The sequence below is a fragment of the Coregonus clupeaformis genome, chromosome 7 (genome assembly GCF_020615455.1).
Source record: "Coregonus clupeaformis isolate EN_2021a chromosome 7, ASM2061545v1, whole genome shotgun sequence".
Classification (NCBI taxonomy): domain Eukaryota; kingdom Metazoa; phylum Chordata; class Actinopteri; order Salmoniformes; family Salmonidae; genus Coregonus; species Coregonus clupeaformis.
This window is the reverse complement of record NC_059198.1, coordinates 27,857,242-27,879,914: the sequence shown is the minus strand read 5'-3', so window position 1 is coordinate 27,879,914 and position 22,673 is coordinate 27,857,242. Positions and strand designations below refer to the sequence as shown.

The 22,673-nt window shown below is 41.6% G+C and overlaps 4 protein-coding genes across 4 annotated transcripts; 2 read left to right on the top strand and 2 right to left on the bottom strand.

Annotated features, from left to right (window-relative positions):
* Positions 1-7,807: 7,807 nt before the first annotated feature.
* Positions 7,808-8,737, bottom strand: LOC121569098 (hemoglobin subunit alpha-4). Its single transcript, XM_041879734.2, has 3 exons — positions 8,567-8,737; positions 8,163-8,370; positions 7,808-8,071 (listed from the first exon to the last, which is right to left on the bottom strand). Exons 1-3 carry the CDS (start codon positions 8,659-8,661, stop codon positions 7,943-7,945), a joined length of 432 nt encoding a protein of 143 aa, XP_041735668.1. The 5' UTR covers positions 8,662-8,737; the 3' UTR covers positions 7,808-7,942.
* Positions 8,738-10,626: 1,889 nt separating this feature from the next.
* Positions 10,627-11,997, top strand: LOC121569095 (hemoglobin subunit beta-4). Its single transcript, XM_041879730.1, has 3 exons — positions 10,627-10,787; positions 11,388-11,610; positions 11,751-11,997. Exons 1-3 carry the CDS (start codon positions 10,696-10,698, stop codon positions 11,880-11,882), a joined length of 447 nt encoding a protein of 148 aa, XP_041735664.1. The 5' UTR covers positions 10,627-10,695; the 3' UTR covers positions 11,883-11,997.
* Positions 11,998-19,271: 7,274 nt separating this feature from the next.
* LOC121569100 (hemoglobin subunit alpha) lies at positions 19,272-20,171 on the bottom strand. The gene is made up of 3 exons (XM_041879736.2): positions 20,012-20,171; positions 19,593-19,800; positions 19,272-19,483 (listed from the first exon to the last, which is right to left on the bottom strand). Exons 1-3 carry the CDS (start codon positions 20,104-20,106, stop codon positions 19,355-19,357), a joined length of 432 nt encoding a protein of 143 aa, XP_041735670.1. The 5' UTR covers positions 20,107-20,171; the 3' UTR covers positions 19,272-19,354.
* Positions 20,172-21,401: 1,230 nt separating this feature from the next.
* On the top strand, positions 21,402-22,325 carry LOC121569097 (hemoglobin subunit beta-1). The gene is made up of 3 exons (XM_041879732.2): positions 21,402-21,543; positions 21,780-22,002; positions 22,139-22,325. Exons 1-3 carry the CDS (start codon positions 21,452-21,454, stop codon positions 22,265-22,267), a joined length of 444 nt encoding a protein of 147 aa, XP_041735666.1. The 5' UTR covers positions 21,402-21,451; the 3' UTR covers positions 22,268-22,325.
* The last annotated feature ends 348 nt before the right edge of the window (positions 22,326-22,673 follow it).

The following is a 22,673-nucleotide window of genomic DNA, read 5'->3' as shown; positions in this document are numbered from 1 at the left end:
TCTCCCTCTCTCTCACACACACACACACACCACAGACCGTTTGGCGTCGCCAACTACAGCAGTGTTCGGGTACTACTGTAAAGAAATACAGTAAGTTAGAGTAATTTTTACAGGGGGCTTACAATTACAGTTAATACCTGTATTTTTCAGCATTTTACCCATAATCCAGTGCAATCTACAGCATTAATGCTGTAAAATAAATGTAAGGTATTTTACTGTGCATTCTACAGTGTTTTACTGTTGAAAATTACAGAAAAGCCTTACAGTGTAGAACCTTTTTGTCTTTAGTAGCCGAGTCGTTTCCCAGAGCCTTCGTAAGTAACGTGGCTCTTAAAAACGCTCTTCAAAACATTTGCAGGTCTACAAGTGATCCAGACCACTCATAGAGCAACCAAAGTGCATGGTTAGATGTTTTTTTGCCCTTCCGCGTCAATTCATTTACAGAAGATATCCGCTAAACATGGAATCAAGATGTTTAGCCTATCTGTCTGATTGTGACTGCCGGTAACGTCAGAACGAAGTTGACTACAAAAACAGATACAATTGAAGTATCTGCAATTGTTACAAACAAGTGAGGGATAAAAGTATGCTTCAAATGAAAAACGAGGTGACTGTATTAATATGTAGCCTACATACATGGGCATATAAAGGCTATTTCAATCATATTGAAATTAATTTCATATTCAACCAATTGAGTTATATTTTGCCACTAGGCTACGGTCTGTACTTTTTGCCTCAATGTGTTTCATGATGTGTGACAACATGTGCGCAATGATGTGCTCAATCTGTGATTTAGTGCATTATTATTGCGTAAAGTATAATAAGCCGCCTCAATAGCCTATTTGCAGCCATAGTCAAAGTGATTGCCTACACAGCCTTGGTCTATATGTACTCAAGTCTGTGATTTGGTCAAATAAGCAGTCAAATCCTATTAATTGAAAATCATAAATGAGCTCTTGATCATTGTCGATTGATAATTAATAAACCTGATCTTTACTAAAGCAACAATATGTTAATAACATAGTTGTTGGTGTAGTGTCGAGAACTATGCTGAGATGCTGTGAGAACAAGAAATCCGCTGACACTGTCCTCGATTATAATTATTTATTACATTGAAGATCTCAGCGCCAATTTACAGACTTCTGCAGACATCTGGAGAACAACGGCCCAATCTCTTAATATGTTGTTCTCCCCTCCTTTGTCCCAAACCATAGTATATATATCCTATGTAACCTGATATGGGTGTTTTCCCCTACAGACCAATCCCAGGACTCCACATAACAGACTTCCTCTGTTTTAGGGTGTCCCCTATAGAAATGCTCTCCAGATGCTTCCTCAAGCTGAGTCAACATCCTCTAAGACACCATTTGCAAACGTCAGCAAAATTGTAAATTGTCTAGAATAGGGGGTGTCAAACTCATTTTAGCTCAGGGGCCACATGGAGGAAAATCTATTCCCAAGTGGGCCGGACCGGTAAAATCATGGTATATATAACTTAAAAACAACAACTTCAGATTGTTTTCTTTGTTTTAATACTATCAACATAAAACATAAAGCTGGAGCCTGAGGACAGTGTGTCCAAAATAGTACAAGCACAACATCACTATTAATCATAAAACACCTCAAGTTTATTTGAAAATTCTAAAGAAAAAGAACACACAAACACACAATGCCTCAGTGATTCACAGAACTGTTTCACAGATCACAGAACTATATCAGGTGTCATTTCTCAGGCAGAAATGTTGATACAAATAATGAAATCCTGTTCCCCAAACAAGTGCAAGAACCACAGAGTCAAGAATATGTTAAATATACAAATAAAATAAAATCAATTAAAAACAATAGCACATCAACATAAAAACATATAAACATAAAGCTGGAGCCTGAGGACAGTGTGTCCAAAAGCACAACATCACTATTAATCATAAAACACCTCAAGTTATTTGAAATTCTGAGGACAAACAACACACAAACACACAATGCCTCAGTGATTCACAGAAGTATATCACAGATCACAGAACTATATCAGGGTGTCTCATGCAGCACTTTAAGTGGGGTTGCATAGTTTGACTCCTGATACCTGGCATCTTTTAGCTTTCACCAGCACATCAATATCAGGCGTCACATCCTGAGTGGCAGCCAACTTCAGGATGTGATTCAAGTGCTTGTGCGTGAGCCTTGAGCGCAGCTTTGTTTTATTTATGCTCATTACAGAGAACTTGCTCACAAAGATATGTGGTTCCAAACATGCACAACAGTTTTGCAGCGAGGGCTGTCAAGTTGGGGTAACCTGGCAAGAGATTCTGATAAAATGTGTCCAAGCCAGCTGCGGCAAATTTGCCCTTCAAATCCGAGTCACACTGCAAGTATATTATTTCAAGTTGGATGCTGACGGGCAGATCAGAGGGATTCACGGTTAATGGCGAACAAAAAACGTTGAAGTCTTTCTCCAGTTCACCAAAAATCTGAAAGCGTTGCTCAAACTCCCTTAACAGTCCCGTTATTTTATCTTTGAACCGCTTCATGTCTGCCACATGTTGGGTCGCGCACACATTTTTCAGACAGGGGAAGTGAGCTGCATCACCACCGGCGAGTTGCGTCTCCCACAATGACAGCTTCAACTTGAAAGAACGTATGCTGTCATAATACTGCGTGGCAACTTTGTTGCACCCTTGCAGCTGTTTGTTCAAGTTATTCAGGTGCTCTGTAACATCCACCATAAATGCAAGGTCCTGCATCCATTCTGCGGAATGAAATTCTAACACTGGTTTGCCCTTTTCTTCCATGAACTGTTCAATTTCTTCTCGTAAATCAAAGAAACGCCTCAGCACAGCACCTCGGCTTAACCATCTTACCTCAGTGTGGTATGGCAGGCCATAGATGTGGTCTTTCTCTCTGAGAAGGCTGTCAAACTGACGTTGATTCAGGCTTCTGGATCGGATGAAATTAACAGTTTGGATAATATAATAATAATAATATAATAATAATATAATATAATAATATAATAATAATATAATAAAAATAATAACCACCTTCATGACGTTATCCATCTTCAATGACTTGCAACACAAAGCCTCCTGGTGCAAAATACAGTGAAAAGTCCAAAAATCACGTCCTCCATTTGCAGATTGCACGTTCTCTCTGAACTTTGTCACAACGCCTGCTTTTTTCCCGATCATTGAGGGCGCACCATCTGTAGCCAGGCTGACAGCGCGGGACCAGTCCACTCCGACCCTGTCCAGCACGCTGACGAGTGCAGTGAAAATATCAGCTGCTGTCTTTGTATCTGTCATAGTCACCAACTCCACGAACTCCTTGGTGACGGTCAATGTGTCATCAACTCTGCGGATGAAAATGGCCAGTTGTGCAACATCTGTAATGTCCGTGCTTTCATCAATTGCAACCGAAAACGCAATTAATTACTTTACTTTTTGCTTCAACTGGCTGTCCAAATCCACTGAAAGATCGGAAATCCTGTCTGCAACTGTGTTTCTTGTCAGGCTGATATTTGCAAAAGCCTGGTGCTTTTCAGGGCACACAATCTCTGCTGCCTTCATCATGCATGTTTTTACAAATTCACCCTCACTAAATGGTTTTGAAGCCACTGCGATTTCATTAGCAATGAGGTAGCTAGCTTTCACTGCAGCGTCACTGATGTCTCGGCTGTGAGTAAACACAGACTGCTGTTTCTTCAGACCCGCCAACAGTTCATTCACCTTCTCTCTTCTCCGCTGTCCTTGAAAGTTGTCTTATTTGTCGGCATGAAGACTCACATAGTGGCGACGAAGGTTATATTCTTTCAGCACTGCAACATGCTGTGAACACACCAAACATACAGCTTTCCCATTCAATTCCGTGAATAAATAGAAGGATGACAATTTTTCTTGGAACACTCTGCACTCTGCGTCCACTTTTCTCTTTTTTGACAGAGACATATTGGGGCAATGAGGGTGCCAAAGCACATAATGTTAAAAGTAGAAGCCGTAATAAATATCGCGGGCAAAACAAAGTAGCTCATCCGGACTGGCTGCACTTGCTTGACCTATTTGCTCTGCCCCGGTATAAACAGTTTGCTTGCTTAACACAATTGCCATTGCGCCATCCGGTGGACACAATTGGAACAGCAGTTTCTTTTATTGAAAAATTGCAGCTCATTTTTATACTTTACAAAATCATCTCGCGGGCCGGATTAAACCCGTTTGCGGGCCTGATCCGGCCCGCGGGCCGGACGTTTGACACCCCTGGTCTAGAAACTACATTGGTTTTATAGGCCGCTACCACATACACTCTAAAAAGTTTCTGGAGGATCCTTTAGGGGTTCTTCAAACTGAAACTATGGGGGAAATCCTACAAGTTCTTCAAATAACCCCTTTCAATGGATCCTCAAAGAACCCTTTGAATAACTTTTTGGGATTAATTTTTGAACTACTCCCCCCTCCCCTATTATGAATAATAATAATAATAATAATATTTAATAATAATAATAATAATAATAATAATAATAACCATAACAATAACAACAATAACACCATATTTTAGTTGTCATTTTTTAAATGATTTTAGCAGCAAAGCAGAATAAAAAAATTCAAATATAAGGTAAACTCCCAGTAGAGCCCCAAGTCCAATGGGTATATCCTCTGGCATGTTGATGTTAATGTTTTATGCAGACGACAGTATTCATACCTTAGTTTTCGTGGTAAATGTGAATGAAAAAAACTGTTTTGATAATGGTTTTCATACACATACCTTGTCCATAATGTTGAGGCCTATGGGATTTTCATTGAAGAGGTAAGGAAGGAGGATGGTACATGTGATACGCATAATATATAGCCCGTGGTGCTCAGTTGGTAGAGCATGGCGCTTGCAACGCCAGGTTTGTGGGTTCGATTCCCACGGGGGCCAGTATGAAAAACAAAAATGTATGCACTCACTAACTGTAAGTTAATGGATAAATGTTTCTTCTAAATTACTAAAATGTAAAATAACATACCAATACCAATTGACATACCTTTGTATGCCTCCTCACCTGCAGACACAAAAGTTCAGTAATCTGCACCCAATACAGCTAGCCTTCACCATCTTATAGCAGACAAATTCTTACCTCTTTGTTGATTGATATCCATTGAATTCTGTCCATTTTCTGTTTTAGAAAGATTTGCACAAATATGAAAAGATAGATGGTATCATCATAAAACATATCAATTTAGATCATACAAGGGACAACCCTTTCCTTAAATTGAGGAGATCTTTAAATGTTTCAGTTAAGTGCCTGCACCTACTGTCCTTTCAAATTCAAATCCAAATGTTTCAGCTGGGCAGTTAGGTTCCTGCAAGAACCCCCACCAACTAAGGAGGTTCCTCGGTTAACCCCACCTCCTATGGGGTTCTTGGAAGAACCCTTTGCGGGTAATTTTCAGTGCCAATAACCCTAAAGGTTCTTCAAAGAACTTTGAGGATCTTAGAAGAACCCTTGTTGAACCCCTACATTTTAGAGTGTAGTTCCATAAATGGTTTTGTGGGCAGTTACAGCAGGGAAATCAATCATGCTATCCTGAGTGTAGGCTATATGACAATCCAGAGTAATGTCTGGCCACAACATACAGTTAATTCGGAAAGTATTCAAACCCCTTGACTTTTTCCACATTTTGTTACTTTACAGCCTTATTCTAAAATGGATGAAATTGTTTTTTTCCCCCCTCATCAATCTACACACAATACCCCATAATGACAAATTGAAAACAATTTTATTAAAAATTAAACGGAAATACCTTATTTACATAATCATTCAGACCCTTTGCAATAAGACTCAAAATTGAGCTCAGGTGCATCCTGTTTCCACTGATCATCCTTGAGATGTTTCTACAACTTGATTGGAGTCCACCTGTGGTAAATTCAATTGATTGGACATGATTTGGAAAGGCACACACCTGTCTATATAAGATCCCACAGTTGACAGTGCATGTCAGAGCAAAAACCAAGCCATGAGGTCGAAGGAATTGTCCGTAGAGCTCAGAGACAGCATTGTGTCGAGGCACAGATCTTGGGAAGGGTACCAAAACATTTCTGCAGCATTGAAGGTCCCCAAGAACACAGTGGCCTCCATCATTCTTAAATGGAAGAAGTTTGGAACCAGCAAGACTCTTCCTAGAGCTGGCCGCCCGGCCAAACTGAGCAATCGGGGGTGACAGGCCTTGGTCAGGGAGGTGACCAAGAACCTGATCGTCACTCTGACAGAGCTCCAGAGTTCCTCTGTGGAGATGGGAGAACCTTCCAGAAGGACAACCATCTCTGCAGCACTCCACCAATGATGTCTTTATGGTAGAGTGGCCAGACGGAAGCCACTCCTCAACAAAAGGCACATGACAGCCAGCTTGGAGTTGCAAAAAGGCACCTAAAGGACTCTCAGACCATGAGAAACAAGATTCTCTGGTCTGATGAAACCAAGATTGAACTCTTTGGCCTGAATGCAAAGCGTCACGTCTGAAGGAAACCTGGCACCATCCCTACGGTGAAGCATGGTGGTGGTAGCATCATGCTGTGGGGATGTTTTTCAGCGGCAGGGACTGGGAGACTAGTCAGGATCGAGGGAAAGATGAACGGAGCAAAGTACAGAGAGATCCTTGATGAAAACCTGCTCCAGAGCGCACAGGACCTCAGACTGGGGACGAAGGTTCACCTTCCAACAGGACAACGACCCTAAGCACACAGCCAAGACAACGCAGGAGTGGCTTCGGGACAAGTCTCTGAATGTCCTTGAGTGGCCCAGCCAGAGCTCGGAGTTGAACCCGATCGAACATCTCTGGAGAGACCTGAAAAGTGGCCTATCCAACCTGACAGAGCTTGAGAGGATATACAGAGAAGAATGGGAGAAACTCCCTAAATACAGGTGTACCTAGCTTGTAGCGTCATACTCAAGAAGTATTTAGGCTTTAATCGCTGCCTAAGGTGCTTCAGCAAATTACTGAATATTTATGTAAATGTGATATTTCCGGGGGGGTTTTAAAATAAATTTGCAAACATTTCTAAAAACCTGTTTTTGCTTTGTCATTATGGGGTATTGTATGTAGATTGATGAGGGGGGAAAAGACAATTTAATTTAATCCATTTTAAAATAAGACTGTAACATAACAAAATGTGGAAAAAGTCAAGGGGTCTGTATACCTTCCAAATGCACTGTAAATCACAAAACAATGTGAGCAGGGGCTTCATGCCCGCCAAATATCTGAGGGGGCACAAAGTAAGTGAGGATGGCTGGGGGGTGGTCCCTAAATTTGAGGATTTTGCATTTTTCAAACACCTGAAACAGATGTTTCCTGCTTAATTCTATGCAAAACATATGTCAATTTTTCTGCATATCTAAACATACATCTTGAGCTGTCTGTATCCTCCTGTTCTTTTTTAAAGAAATGAAATATTATTCTCTGCATCTCTGCTAAAATCTGGGTAAAAGATTGAAAGGAATGTTATTCTTATTCAGTACATGTAGTTATTGCTTGCTTTTCTAAAGTCTACCAACCTTGCCAGCAGGCATGCCAGCTAAGATAGTTAGACAAGCATGCTTCTCTAACTTGATTGATAGCCTGAAATGACTTATTGGTAGATAATGAGTTTGGGAGATTGGGAACCCGTCTGAGCTAGCTAAAGCCAACTTCATACAATTGCTAAGTGGCTAGTAGTATTACAGAGAAAAAAATATTATTATTCTTATCATTATTTATTTTTTTAAGAGGACAAATCTGAGGGGCCCCCTATGGGTATGACCCCTCTGAATGTGAGACAACGAAAATGACAAACAAACACCTCGGTATGAGTTTCAATTAGGTTTATTGTCAGTGTCAATTACAGAAGGACATTACATTTGAGAAACATGGATGAACGTCTAATTCTGACGTGAGACTGAGAGCTTGTAGCTCGGATGACAGTTTAACAGCTGAACTCCCGTTTAGCGGTACTTCTCGGCCAGGGCCAGAGCCAGTTGCTGCAGGAACTTGTCCGCGGACAAATGGATCTCGGGGGTGAATTCGGCGGGGAAGTAGGCGGCAACGACCACAATCAGGTTGTGAGCCAGGATCTGCAAATGAAAAGGGAATAGATTATTTCACCTTCACACAGGTAAAAACTCCGATTTTTTGTGTGTGTTCTTTCCAGTCTTATTCTCTTACCTTGAAGTTGGTGGGGTCCACCCTCAGCTTGGTGGCGTGCAGTTCACTGAGCTTGGACAAGAAACCAAAGAGATTGTCCATGTTGTTAACACATTCATCGATCTGATTCATGATGGTGATGCCGTGCTTCTTCACTGGAGCGGAACCGGGGGCCACGGAAGCCCAGTGGGAGAAGTAAGCCTTGGTCTGGGGGTAGACGACGAGCATCCTGTCGTGGACATTAGAAATCAGGTGAGCCAAAATTCATCTTAAATAATAATTCACACGGTCGGGGATCCCGTCCATATTTTTGCTGAGATAGGCTACGCGTTCATAGCTTCCATAGAATTGACTGAGGAGTTATGTGTTAATAATTTGAATAAACATGTCCTTATATAATTTATCATACATCGTTATGTAATTACCTGGAAAGAGCCTGTTCTCCAATCTCATCGGATTTAGGGAGGATCTTGCCCCAGATGGCCTTCACGTTGGCTTTGTCCTTGGCTGAGAGACTCATAGCTGTCTTGTCCGTTTATCCACTTAAATGAGGATGCTAAGAAAAGAAGCGTGTGAGGGTATACTTCTCAGAGGCTGTTTTTATTGAGGCATGAGAGAAGGCACACCCCGATATAATCTCCGCTCCTCCTCTGATTGGGCATTTTTCCAAGACATGATTCATGTTTTTTATACGTTATGGAACTGAGCCAATTCGTATAATGCCCAAAATATGACATTTGCACATAATAATTTCGTTTGTAAAAATGCTGTCATAACATTGCATGTATTTATTTCATATAGATTGAATAACAAAGTGTTTCTGAAACACTTAATACCTCAATATTTTCTTTACAATTAAGGTTTAGTCGTAAGGTCCAATATTGCAGCACTCACTGGTGAGTATAGGCTATGTGATTCTGTACAAAAGGCAGTGTTGGGGAGTCGTGGACTGCATGTAGTTCAACTAGTAATTAAACTATATTTTGCAGTAGCTTGGTGGTAGTTGAACTAAATTGAAATCTAGTTAGGGTTTTTAGTAGTTAACTACTTTTTTTTTTGTCATGTAGCAGCTAACTACTGGAACTACACACTGCTTTTTTTGCCAAATAAAATAAAATATGGATGAAGTAGGCAATCATTTCCTTTTTTTGGCATTATACCTTCCTAATTCTGACTTGAAACATCGTTTTTGTGTTAATAGGCTAAAATACACACTGTCAACATATTACCCCAAAGTGATCTGACTTGCAATTTTTACTCAATGGCATTTCAGATTTACATATGATAATTTTTCACGAAGTAGTTTGGAGAGTGAGCTACTTTGCCAAAGTAACTTTCTATTTTTCTTAAGGGTAGCTTTATGTAGCTTAATTTCTTCCAGTGTGAAGTAATTGCTAGCTTGGTAAACGATATTTTCAGAGTAGTTTCCCCAACACTGACAAATATTTGCAACATGATCGGATTGGCAACTAGCAATCAAACCAAGAAGTGTCCAATTTGGCCAATATAGTTAATATTCACAGTTAACACATAAATACTGAGACAAATTATAGGCCTGATAATCGGAAAGGTTTTGTTCTGGTTGCAAAGCGTAGCCTGGGCCTATCACAAAACGTTGTAACAATATATAGGCTACGTGCATTGTATTTCAGAGGAATTAAACAAAAAGCTGTAGTTTCATTTAATTAAATATTCTAATATCCTAATTGAATAGTGTCCAGTTAGAACTTATCATGTAATTCCCCTGATGAAGGCCTATAAAAACGACTTTTCCCCAACTGACATTTCGATGAATCATTCAAAAAGACCAGAAATATGCAATATCAAATGGGTGGGGCCGTCTGAATATGAAGATAAAACACATTTTGAGTCATGCTCTTTCTTTAATAGTTTACTCCCAATTTATTTTTTATTTTTATTTTTTAAATGAGACCCTAAATAAACACTTACATCAATAATTAGCATTTTATAAAGATAATATTGCAATTCAATGTGAATATTACAACAATAACTTAAAAGAGAATTTAGGGCTAAATAAGGTTCTATCCTGAGATAATTGGCATTAAAGTTCCGAACCCTCATTGGTTTGAATGGTGTCACCAATTTATTATCTTGTATTCTTTTGAACTTAACTATATGAATTGGGGTATTAAGTACTATATACAGTATGTAGAGAACATTGAACAGAACAAGGCTACGTCAATAACTCAATAACTTTTGACAAAAATGCCGATAGAATCTTATAGTCCCAAACTCTCAATGTGTTTAATAAAGGCTAATCATGACTTGTTTATTCCATCCGTAATCATTTTAATTTGGCAACGCCAAAATGACCAAGCAAATTCTTTAAAGGTGGGATGAAGTTGGCACAATGCCGATTTGTGCCTCACCGGAGGACCTTGCCCCCTCAAGACATTCATCCAATCATTTTCTGTGTTCTGTTCAGGGCGGAGATGCTGAACATCAATAAATTGGACGTCCCAGGAGACAAAAAGCTTAGGGATCACTTGGAACATTTTGTAAGTACCAACGGAAATCAACAAACAACGTCAATATGGTCGACTGGACAGATGCTGAGCGCAGTGCCATCGTAGGCCTGTGGGGAAAGATCAGCGTGGATGAGATCGGACCCCAGGCCCTGGCCAGGTACATTCTTGTAATATTTATGTGGATATCATTAAATAATAACACTACCTAGGCTATTTAGAACTAATTGCGTAGTAGGAAATCGCGGTGTTCACCTTTGGTGCGATTGGGCGGCAGGTAGCTAAGTGGTTAAGAGCGTTGTGCCAGTAACCGAAAGGTCGCTGGTTCTAATCCCGAGCTGACTAGGTGAAAAATCTGACGATGTGCCCTTGAGCAAGGCACTAAACCCTAATTGGGTAAGTCGCTCTGGATAAGAGCGTCTGCTTACAGTTAGTGAGTGCATACATTATTTTTTTATACCCCCCCCATGGGAAACGAACCCACAACCCTGGCGTTGCAAACGCCATGCTCTACCAACTGAGCTACATCCCTGCCGGCCATTCCCTCCCCTACCCTGGACGAATTGTGCGCCGCCCCATGGGTCTCCCGGTCGCGGCCGGCTACGACAGAGCCTGTATTCGAACCAGGATCTCTAGTGTCACAGCTAGCCCTGCGATGCAGTGCCTTATACCACTGCGCCACTCGGGAGAAATGTAAATGTAAATGTACATGTAAATGTAAATGTAAATTGTAATTACAGCCTGTTTTATTTCTTTTTAGACTTCTGATCGTGTCTCCATGGACTCAGAGGCACTTCAGCACCTTCGGTAACCTGTCCACACCCGCTGCCATCATGGGTAACCCCGCGGTGGCCAAGCACGGTAAGACCGTGATGCACGGACTGGACAGAGCTGTGCAGAACCTGGATAACATCAAAAACACCTATACTGCACTGAGTGTGATGCACTCGGAGAAACTGCACGTGGATCCCGACAACTTCAGGGTGAGTATTAAACTTTAGCAAACTAAAACAAAATACAAAAATAAATAGTATTTTTTCATTAAATAGCGTTATGAGCCGATGTAAAGCTTATTCCAATATTTCATTCTCCATGTGGTTCTTGTATGGTCCCCTCTCCACAGCTCCTCGCCGACTGCATCACCGTGTGCGTGGCCGCCAAGCTCGGTCCCGCCGGTTTCAGTGCTGATACTCAGGAAGCCTTCCAGAAGTTCCTGGCTGTCGTTGTGTCCGCTCTCGGCAGACAGTACCACTAGAGCATCACTCGACAGCATCAATATGGAAGAGAGATGACACTCCAACTCCAGTCTGTTAGGCTGGAAGCTGTGCCATAGCTACACATATTGAAATAATAAAATCGTTTTAAAAGCATTTATGTTTTTGAAGTGTTGTTTTTTGATGGAAAACTCTCTCCTGTAATTTTACTGATGGCAATTGGTTTCTAGTTAGGCCTTCATTGGGTTCGAATAAGCGATGCACATGTATAGGCCTAGCCTACACATCTTCAAATTTGAAAAATAAATTATTTCCTAAAGCGTGGACAGATGATCACATTTTTTACATTTAGCAGACGCTCTTATCCAGAGCGACGTACAGGAGCAATTAAAGTTAAGTGCCTTGCTCAAGGGCACACATGACCTTTCGGTTACTGGGCCAACACTCTTAACCCCTAGGCTACCTGCCGACCATCACATAATGTTTGCTTATTGTTTGCTACAGTATATTTAGATATTTATTTTCTTTGTTTTAGATATGTAAATATGTATTTCCTTAGAATGACTGCAATCCACTGTCAACAAATGCTTTAAAAAATGTTGGACCTAAAAACCCATTTAAGTCAATCTTTTTAGCAACATTTTAAATGTCATACCCCAATCATGTAAAATTATTTGAAACACATTGAGTAGCCTAACAATCCATTTAAAATATGATTTGGGAGCGTTGCCCTCACGTCACCGGAGTTATCCACAGCAATGTGACAGATCACGCCATCTTGCAAAATGAGGGCAACTGATGCATGGCTTTATTCAAACAAATCCGGTGACGGTGAGTAAAATACAAAATAGTGCTGCAAGAATTATTGCTGCCTCCGTAGTGGCGCAGCGGTCTAAGGCACTGCATCGCAGTGCTAGAGGCGTCACTACAGATCATGGTTCGATGTTTCTGGGGACGCATGGCTCTCGACCTTCGCCTCTCTCGAGTCCGTACTGGAGTTGCAGCGATGGGACAAGACTGTAACTACCAGCTGGATATCACGGAATTGGGGAGAATAAAGGGGTAAAACGTTTTTAAAATAAAAAAAGATTTATTGCATAAATTCAGGTAATCCCATCAAACCTGTGCAAAACTGCATATGGATTGAAACTCTCATGGGTAATCTTTTGTCTCTCAAGTTATGCATGCGTGCATAAATCTGCGCGTAAAACCAAGCCTGTGCGTAAAACCAATCAGGAACAAGCCGCACAAGAAAAGCCCGAGAGACCATCCCACTAGTACTAATTTTCTCCTTTCCCCCTTCTGATAACCAGGTGGTGAATCGCATCTCTGCATGTCTGGTAGACATATCAGTGTGGATGTCGGATTACCACCTCAAACTGAACCTCGGCAAGACGGAGCTGCTCTTCCTCCCGGGGAAGGACTGCCCGCTCCATGATCTCGCCATCACGGTTGACAACTCCATTGTGTCCTCCTCCCAGAGTGGAAAGAACCTTGGCGTGACCCTGGACAACACCCTGTCGTTCTCTGCTAACATCAAAGCGGTGACCCGATCCTGCAGGTTCATGCTCTACAACATTTGCAGAGTACGACCCTACCTGACACAGAAAGCGGCACAGGTCCTAATCCAGGCACTTGTCATCTCCCGTCTGGATTACTGCAACTCGCTGTTGGCTGAGCTGCCTGTGCCATTAAACCCCTACAACTTATCCAGAACGCTGCAGCCCGTCTGGTGTTCAACCTTCCCATGTTCTCTCATGTCACCCCGCTCCTCCGCACACTCCACTGGCTTCCAGTTGAAGCTCGCATCTACTTCAAAACCATGGTGCTTGCCTACGGAGCTGTGAGGGGAACGGCACCTCCTTACCTTAAGGCTCTGATCCTACACCCAAACAAGGGCACTACGTTCATCCACCTCTGGCCTGCTAGCCCCCCTACCTCTACGGAAGCACAGTTCCCGCTCAGCCCAGTCAAAGCTATTCGCTGTTCTGGCACCCCAATGGTGGAACAAGCTCCCCCACGACGCCAGGACAGCGGAGTCACTGACCACCTTCCGGAGACACTTGAAACCCTACCTCTTTAAGGAATACCTGGGATAGTATAACAGTAATCCTTCTACCCCCCCTATAAAAAAGGGGGTGGTTGTCCCACTGGCTATCCTAAATTGAATGCACCGATTTGTAAGTCGCTCTGGATAAGAGCGTCTGCTAAATGACTTAAATGTAAATCTAAATGTACAAGCCTACATCTCACCAAATTTCACTTCACATAAAGTGAAAACAATACACATTTGTAGGAAATAATAAAACCTTTTAACTTACAGACATATATCTGCAGAGATGGGCAAAGATACTTTAATAAAATGTATATTACAATGGCGCTGGAGGGGATGGCTTCTGTTTTATGGGCTCTTAACCAACTGCGCTATTTTGTTTGTTTTTTCGCATTGTTTGTAACTTATTTTGTACATAATGTTGCTGCTACCGTCTCTTATGACCGATAAGAGCTTCTGGACTTCAGAACAGTGATTCTCATCGACGGGGCTGAAGTGTAGCAGGTTGAGAGCTTCAAGTTCCTTGGTGTCCACATCACCAACAAACCAACATGGTCCAAGCACACCAAGACAGTCGTAAAGAGGGCACGACAAAACCTATTCCCCCTAAGGAGACTGAAAAGATTTGGCATGGGTCCTCAGATCCTCAAAAGGTTCTACAGCTGCACCATCGAGAGCGTCCTGACTGGTTGCATCACTGCCTGGTATGGCAACTGCTCGGCCTCCGACCGCAAGGCACTACAGAGGGTAGTGCATACGGCCCAGTACATCACTGGGGCCAAGCTTCCTGCCATCCAGGACCTCTATACCAGGCGGTGTCAGAGGAAGGCCCTAAAAATTGGCAAAGATTCCAGCCACCCTAGTCATAGACTATTCTCTCTGCTACTGCACGGCAAGCGGTACCGGAGTGCCAAGTCTAGGTCCAAGAGGCTTCTAAATAGCTTCTACCCCCAAGCCATAAGACTCCTGAACATCTAATCAAATGGCTACCCAGACTCCAGGAGGATCCTTTAGGGGTTCTTCAAATTGAAACTGTGGGGGAACCCCTATAAGTTATTCGAAGAACCCCTTTCAATGGATCCTCAAATAACCATTTGAAGAACTTTTTGGGGTAAATGTTTGAACTACCCCCCCTCCCCTATTATTATTATTATTATTATTAATAATAATACGCATAACAATAACAACAATAACACAATATTTTAGTTGTCAGTGTTCATTATGATTTTAGTGGGAAAGCAGAATAAAATAATCCAAACATGAGGTAAACTCCCAACAGAGCCCCAAGTCCAATGGGTATATCCTCTGGCATGTTGATGTTAATGTATTGATGTTCTCCGTATACATAGCCAATAATGATTTTGCAGTGCATGGTGATCGAACAGCTTTCCTGTTATATTAATCAGAGGTGTAGGGAGGGTGAAGTCTGTGAATCCAAAAAATTTTAATTATACAGATGTTTAACAAAACATGCACACAACAGTATTCATACCTTGGATTTTGTGGTAAATGTGAATGAAAAAAAAACCGTTTTGATAATGGTTTTCATACACATACCTTGTCCATTATGTAGAGGCCTATGGGATTTTCATTGAAGAGGTAAGGGAGGAGGATGGTACATGTGATCTGCATAACATACTAATATCAATTGACATCAAATCAAATCAAATGTTATTGGTCACATGCGCCGAATACAACAGGTGCAGACATTACAGTGAAATGCTTACTTACAGCCCTTAACCAACAGTGCATTTATTTTAAACAAAAAAGTAAGAATAAAACAACAACAAAAAAGTGTTGAGAAAAAAAGAGCAGAAGTAAAAATAAAGTGACAGTAGGGAGGCTATATATACAATAGAATAAAGTGACAGTAGGGAGGCTATATATACAGGGGGGTACCGTTGCATAGTCAATGTGCGGGGGCACCGGCTAGTTGAGGTAGTTGAGGTAATATGTACATGTGGGTAGAGTTAAAGTGACTATGCATAAATACTTAACAGAGTAGCAGCAGCGTAAAAAGTATGGGGTGGGGGGGCAGTGCAAATAGTCCGGGTAGCCATGATTAGCTGTTCAGGAGTCTTATGGCTTGGGGGTAGAAGCTGTTGAGAAGTCTTTTGGACCTAGACTTGGCACTCCGGTACCGCTTGCCGTGCGGTAGCAGAGAGAACAGTCTATGACTAGGGTGACTGGAGTCTTTGACAATTTTGAGGGCCTTCCTCTGACACCGCCTGGTATAGAGGTCCTGGATGGCAGGGAGCTTTGCCCCTGTGATGTACTGGGCCGTACGCACTACCCTCTGTAGTGCCTTGCGGTCAGAGGCCAAGCAGTTGCCATACCAGGCGGTGATGCAACCAGTCAGGATGCTCTCGATGGTGCAGCTGTAGAATTTTTTGAGGATCTGAGGACCCATGCCAAATCTTTTTAGTCTCCTGAGGGGGAATAGGCTTTGTCGTGCCCTCTTCACGACTGTCTTGGTGTGTTTGGACCATGATAGTTCGTTGGTGATGTGGACACCAAGGAACTTGAAGCTCTCAACCTGTTCCACTACAGCCCCGTCGATGAGAATGGGGGCGTGCTCAGTCCTCTTTTTTTTCCTGTAGTCCACAATCATCTCCTTTGTCTTGGTCACGTTGAGGGAGAGGTTGTTGTCCTGGCACCACACGGCCAGATCTCTGACCTCCTCCCTATAGGCTGTCTCATCGTTGTCGGTGATCAGGCCTACCACTGTTGTGTCGTCGGCAAACTTAATGATGGTGTTGGAGTCGTGCCTGGCCATGCAGTCATGGGTGAACAGAGAGTACAGGAGGGGACTGAGCACGCACCCCTGAGGGGCCCCCGTGTTGAGGATCAGTGTGGCAGATGTGTTGTTACCTACCCTTACCACCTGGGGCGGCCCGTCAGGAAGTCCAGGATCCAGTTGCAGAGGGAGGTGTTTAGTCCCAGGATCCTTAGCTTAGTGATGAGCTTTGAGGGCACTATGGTGTTGAATGCTGAGCTGTAGTCAATGAATAGCATTCTCACGTAGGTGTTCCTCTTGTCCAGGTGGGAAAGGGCAGTGTGGAGTGCGATAGAGATTGCATCATCTGTGGATCTGTTGGGGCGGTATGCAAATTGGAGTGGGTCTAGGGTTTCTGGGATTATGCTGTTGATGTGAGCCATGACCAGTCTTTCAAAGCACTTCATGGCTACAGACGTCAGTGCCACGGGTCGGTAGTCATTTAGGCAGGTTATCTTAGAGTTCTTGGGCACGGGGACTATGGTGGTCTGCTTGAAACATGTTGGTATTACAGACTCAGTCAGGGACATGTTGAAAATGTCAGTGAAGACACTTGCCAGTTGGTCAGCACATGCTCGGAGTACACGTCCTGGTAATCCGTCTGGCCCTGCGGCCTTGTGAATGTTGACCTGCTTAAAAGTCTTACTCACATCGGCTACGGAGAGCGTGATCACATAGTCGTCCGGAACAGCTGGTGCTCTCATGCATGCTTCAGTGTTGCTTGCCTCGAAGCGAGCATAGAAGTGGTTTAGCTCGTCTGGTAGGCTTGTGTCACTGGGCAGCTCGCGGCTGTGCTTCCCTTTGTAGTCTGTAATAGTTTTCAAGCCCTGCCACATCCGACGAGCGTCAGAGCCAGTGTAGTATGATTCAATCTTAGACCTGTATTGACTCTTTGCCTGTTTGATGGTTCGTCGGAGGTCATAGCGGGATTTCTTATAAGCGTCCGGGTTAGAGTCCCGTTCCTTGAAAGCGGCAGCTCTACCCTTTAGCTCAGTGCGGATGTTTCCTGTAATCCATGGCTTCTGGTTGGGGTATGTACGTACGGTCACTGTGGGGACGACATCATCGATGCACTTATTGATGAAGCCAGTGACTGATGTGGTGTACTCCTCAATGCTGTCTGAAGAATCCCGGAACATGTTCCAGTCTGTGCTAGCAAAACAGTCCTGTAGCTTAGCATCTGCGTCATCTGACCACTTTTTTATTAGCCGAATCACTGGTGCTTCCTGCACAGACACAAAAGTGAGCAGTTCATTAATCTGCACCCAATACAGCTAGCCTTCAACATATTCTTATAGCATACATATTCTCATCGCTTTGTTGATTGATATCCATTGAATTGGGTCCATTTTCTGTTTTGGAAAGATTTGCACAAATATGAAAAGATAGATGGTATCATCATAAAACAATATCAATTTACATCATACAAGGGACAACCCTTACCTAAAATTTAGGAGATCTTAAAATGTTTCGTTACCTGCCTGAACCTGCTGTCCTTCAAATCCAAATATTTCAGTTGGGCAGTTAGGTTCCTGCAAGAACCCCCACCAACTAATGAGGTTCCTCGATGAACCCCACCTCCCATGGGGTTCTTGGAATAACCTTTTGGGGGCAATTTTCAGTGCCAAGAACCTTAAAGTTCTTCTAAGAACTTTGAGGATCTTAAAAGAACCCTTGTTGAACCCCTAATTTTTAGAGTGTATATAGCCTCGCTATTGTTATTTTACTGCTGCGCTTTAATTATTTGTTACTTTTATTTCTTATTTTTTTAAGTATTCTTTCTTAAAACTGCATTGTTGGTTAAGAGCTTGTAAGTAAGCATTTCACTGTAAGGTCTACACCTGTTGTATTTGAATAAAAAATACCCTAAATACCATGTATCAAAGATAAACTACAAAATGCCAGTGTCAAAAATACATTTAATTACTCAAATTGTATTTAGTTAATCGAAAAACAGAAAATACATTTGTAAACTAAAATTAGTTAGGCTATTAAGCAACCAGTGACCCTTAGTTAATACGCTATAAACAGTACCAATAGACCAGACAATTGGCACAGTTCATAGTGTAAGTCTGCAAAGCTTTGTGGCCCTCTAATACTCCAAATTTGCTGCGTTGGTGTCAGAAAGGAGATATCTTACCATGAGCTTGACGTAATCAGAGTTGCCAGTGAGGCTCAAAGTGGTTTGAAAGAAAGTCAAGGCACGCTCTAAAAAATGCTCGGTTAAAAACAACCCAAATTAGGATACTCAAAAGTATCCTAATTTAAATATTTAAAATTCATGTGAAATAAATAGTATCCATCTCCAAGTTTTTATTGTGCCTATACTGTCTCTAGTAGTATAGCCCATTCAGCAACTACTCCACATTCATCAAAATAAATGTTACACGTATTAGATAGGCTATCCACAGTTATGGGAAACAACATACTGTGCTAGAGCATGGTGGGCCTAAAGCACTCTATTTTTATAAGGCATTCGTTCCTTTGTCATTCAATTTTTTATAATGTGGGAATCTAATGTATTTAGCCTGTTGTAGTGCTGACATTCAAATATGACATTGATGGTGAAATGTGGTGGAATAAGGACACAAACACAGAACATAACTTAATTAATTGCCCGTTTATTTTATTGTGATAACAACAGACCAGGAACTGAACTCCAATTTTGGACTTTCATGATGGTCTTATCTGTATTTGTCAGCCAGGGCAGCGGACAAGGCTGCAAGGAATTTATCCACAGCAATGTGCACTTCGGGAGTGAAATCCGCAGGGAAGTGAACAGCCAGGGTCACAAGTATGTTGTGGGACAGAATCTGAAAGGTAGATTTTAAAAGTTAATATTGACGGATTAAGGCAGCAACAGACTTAGAGTTGAAGTCGAGTGTGATCAATATAAAGATAATAAGTTATCTGGGTGCAAACCTTGAAATTGCCAGGGTCAACGCGCATCTTGAATGCGTGCAAATCGCTGAGAGCACTCAGTCCACCGACGAGGTCGTCGATCATTCCAACAGCATTACCAATTGCACCCATGATGGTGCTTCCATGCTTCTTGACTGGGGCAGAGCCGGGGCTCAGGTCTGCCCAGTGGGAGAAGTAGGTCTTAGTCTGGGGGTAGGCGGTTAGCATCCTGCAAAATAGTTTGTATACCATTTTAGGCGTATTTAGATGCATTAACTTTTAAGCATTACGCGTATCTTACTCCTCACGTCGTCTGTCTACAACATAATCAAATTAGTTGACTTATTGTATGTTAAAATGCTTGGTCAGGGCAGGCAATATACCGCTGTCAATAGTTTAAACACAACCATTCTCATAATTCTTTTTTGAAGAAGGCTTACCTTCCCAAAGCCTCAGCGCCGACGACATCTGCCTTTCCACTAACCTTGCCCCAGAAGGCCTTGACCAGAGTTTTGTCCTTGGCTGTCAGACTCATTTTGCTCCTTTTTGATTTACCTGTATTAAATCTACAACAAATGAACTTAAGAAGATGACTGCCAATACAACTAGGTGCCTTTATATTACCGTAGAGCGGCAGACACGCCCAGCTACTAGGGTACACTCCCCCTCCACTGCAACCATCTTGGTAAAAATCCAACGTTATCTTGGCCTTTATCAAATTTTAAGTTAGAAGTTCTATATTAGGCTCTTCCATAAGATGTCAGAGGGCTATGTTTGTAGTAATATACATCATTAACGTTTTAGCTTATGTTTTCGTCCTATGACAGTACTGTGAAACAATGTATGGAAATAAATTGTACCAGAGATGTCAACAATTTTACAATTTGTTTGATTGATAAAGATAATAATAATACATCATAATAATTATTATTATTTATTTCGTTGCATAGAACGAAATATTTCTGTATAATCGATCATATATTTCCAATAGGCTAATTCTGAAGTTGCAGCTACTTTTGCCAAAATAGGAAAATATTTCATTGATAGTTAATTTGCTATTTAACATTACGATTCACCTAGAAATTAATTCCACCTTCAAAGACCTGCAGTCAATTGGAAAATATTTATTCAAGGTGACATACTTGACATTTGTTCAATTAAAGTTTGATATGATCCCCAATTAAAAGGTTGATTGGACTTCGAATGATGATCGGAAAAAAGGTCAGAGGTCATGCGAGGACATGGGTACACACCTATCTGCAAATAATACAGGACATTCCTGCTTATCATATTTAATGTCTTGAAATCAATTACTTAAAATGGGCGGGACCGGTCTGAATACCCCGATAAAAAAGAAAGGCATAATATTCTAGTAGATAAGAAACGGTGCCAAATTGTAAACCAAATTCATTAAAAAATTAAATAAAGTGACTGCATCCCTTACATTTTTTTATTTTTTTGAATAGCCTTGTACACGGCAATGAAGACATTTTGAATAGTTTTGCCATAATCTTGCTTTTATTCTTGCATCAGCTGGATCAAGAAAACTGTTTAGCTTGTGATCACACGAATTTTGAAACGTTGGTAATCTAGATATTTACATATGATTTCAGGATCTAACCTTCATAATTGATTCTGTAACAACTAATACATTATAATTTACTGTCGTTTTTAACAGATACATGATTGATTGGATTTTGTTCAAGAGCTGAAGCGCTTATTAAACACTTGGCCAATACTGATCTTTGCCAGAGCCAATCACATGTGCCGCCTCCAGTGGGCGGAGAGCACTCATAAATATAAGTTGCATACAAAGTGTCTCCCTACACAATACATTAATTTGTTTTATCTTGTTGCAAAACCGGAGAACAAACACTGACATGGTTGACTGGACAGACGCCGAGAAGAGCACCATCAGTGCTGTGTGGGGCAAAGTAGATATCAATGAACTCGGACCACTGGCTCTGGGAAGGTAGGCCATGGCTTCAGCTTCATTCAAATACATAGTAAAATGTATCTTATAGTGAAGATGATTATGCGTAATTATAACACTATTATACGTGTTCTATTATCTTATCACTACTATTCATATTGATAATAGTTGATTGGCCTATTTTTAAGTTTGAATTGAGCATGTTAGAGTATTAATTAGGTATTTCAATAGCATTTGATAATAATTCACATATGTCTGTGTTCTTGCAATGACAGAGTTCTGATCGTCTACCCCTGGACTCAGCGTTATTTCGGCTCTTTCGGAGATATATCCACTCCCGCTGCAATCATGGGCAACCCCAAAGTTGCTGCTCACGGCAAGGTCGTGTGTGGAGCTCTGGATAAAGCTGTGAAGAACATGGGCAACATCTTGGCCACATACAAGTCACTGAGCGAGACCCATGCCAACAAACTCTTCGTCGACCCTGACAATTTCAGGGTAGGCCTTTTGTCTTGCGCAATGTTTTAGGCACTGATATTCACGTGTAACACTCAGAATAATACGTCTAATTCCAAATGTAAAACAAAAACGGCAGTCTTATTTAACATCTTCCTTCTTTGTTTATTGTCCACAGGTGTTGGCTGACGTCCTCACAATTGTCATTGCCGCCAAGTTCGGAGCCTCTTTCACTCCTGAAATCCAGGCAACCTGGCAGAAGTTCATGAAAGTGGTTGTCGCAGCCATGGGCAGTCGGTATTTCTAAATACAAGTGATTGTGTTCTGACATTCCTGCCTGAGTGAAAATAAAGACATCGAAACAAGCTGTTGTATTTGTTCAAACAAATGATGGTTAGGATTGGGGGGTTAGCAATTTTTGGGGAAAGTTCCACCACAAAATCCATAACATCAATATTTAGGCTATATAGAGTAGGGCATTGACCGATGGGGAAAGGATGGTCTAGGGTCATGGAATATTGTGTGAATAAAGGGCGGGTGGGTGGCGGGCAGGTTGAATAAAGAGAAAACAATCCATTTAAAAAATATCCATAAATGTATAATTCTTGAGCAATTTATAACTATAGGCTACATTAAGGTTTTTCTTTCATTATTTTAGGCTATCTGGCATTAGTGCGTAAAAAGCTCTGCATGGTCAATTTGTACAGTGGCCG

Coding starts and splice junctions, on each gene's coding strand:
- LOC121569098 (XM_041879734.2), bottom strand. CDS start 8,661: ATGAGTCTCTCAGCCAAGGACAAAGCCAACGTGAAGGCCATCTGGGGC. Junction 8,371..8,566: donor GGAGAACAGGCTCTTTCCAG/GTAATTACATAA, acceptor TGTCCACGACAG/GATGCTCGTCGTCTACCCCC. Junction 8,072..8,162: donor TGGACCCCACCAACTTCAAG/GTAAGAGAATAA, acceptor TTTCATTTGCAG/ATCCTGGCTCACAACCTGAT.
- LOC121569095 (XM_041879730.1), top strand. CDS start 10,696: ATGGTCGACTGGACAGATGCTGAGCGCAGTGCCATCGTAGGCCTGTGG. Junction 10,788..11,387: donor GGACCCCAGGCCCTGGCCAG/GTACATTCTTGT, acceptor ATTTCTTTTTAG/ACTTCTGATCGTGTCTCCAT. Junction 11,611..11,750: donor TGGATCCCGACAACTTCAGG/GTGAGTATTAAA, acceptor CCCTCTCCACAG/CTCCTCGCCGACTGCATCAC.
- LOC121569100 (XM_041879736.2), bottom strand. CDS start 20,106: ATGAGTCTGACAGCCAAGGACAAAACTCTGGTCAAGGCCTTCTGGGGC. Junction 19,801..20,011: donor GGCGCTGAGGCTTTGGGAAG/GTAAGCCTTCTT, acceptor ACTATTTTGCAG/GATGCTAACCGCCTACCCCC. Junction 19,484..19,592: donor TTGACCCTGGCAATTTCAAG/GTTTGCACCCAG, acceptor TCTACCTTTCAG/ATTCTGTCCCACAACATACT.
- LOC121569097 (XM_041879732.2), top strand. CDS start 21,452: ATGGTTGACTGGACAGACGCCGAGAAGAGCACCATCAGTGCTGTGTGG. Junction 21,544..21,779: donor GGACCACTGGCTCTGGGAAG/GTAGGCCATGGC, acceptor TTGCAATGACAG/AGTTCTGATCGTCTACCCCT. Junction 22,003..22,138: donor TCGACCCTGACAATTTCAGG/GTAGGCCTTTTG, acceptor TATTGTCCACAG/GTGTTGGCTGACGTCCTCAC.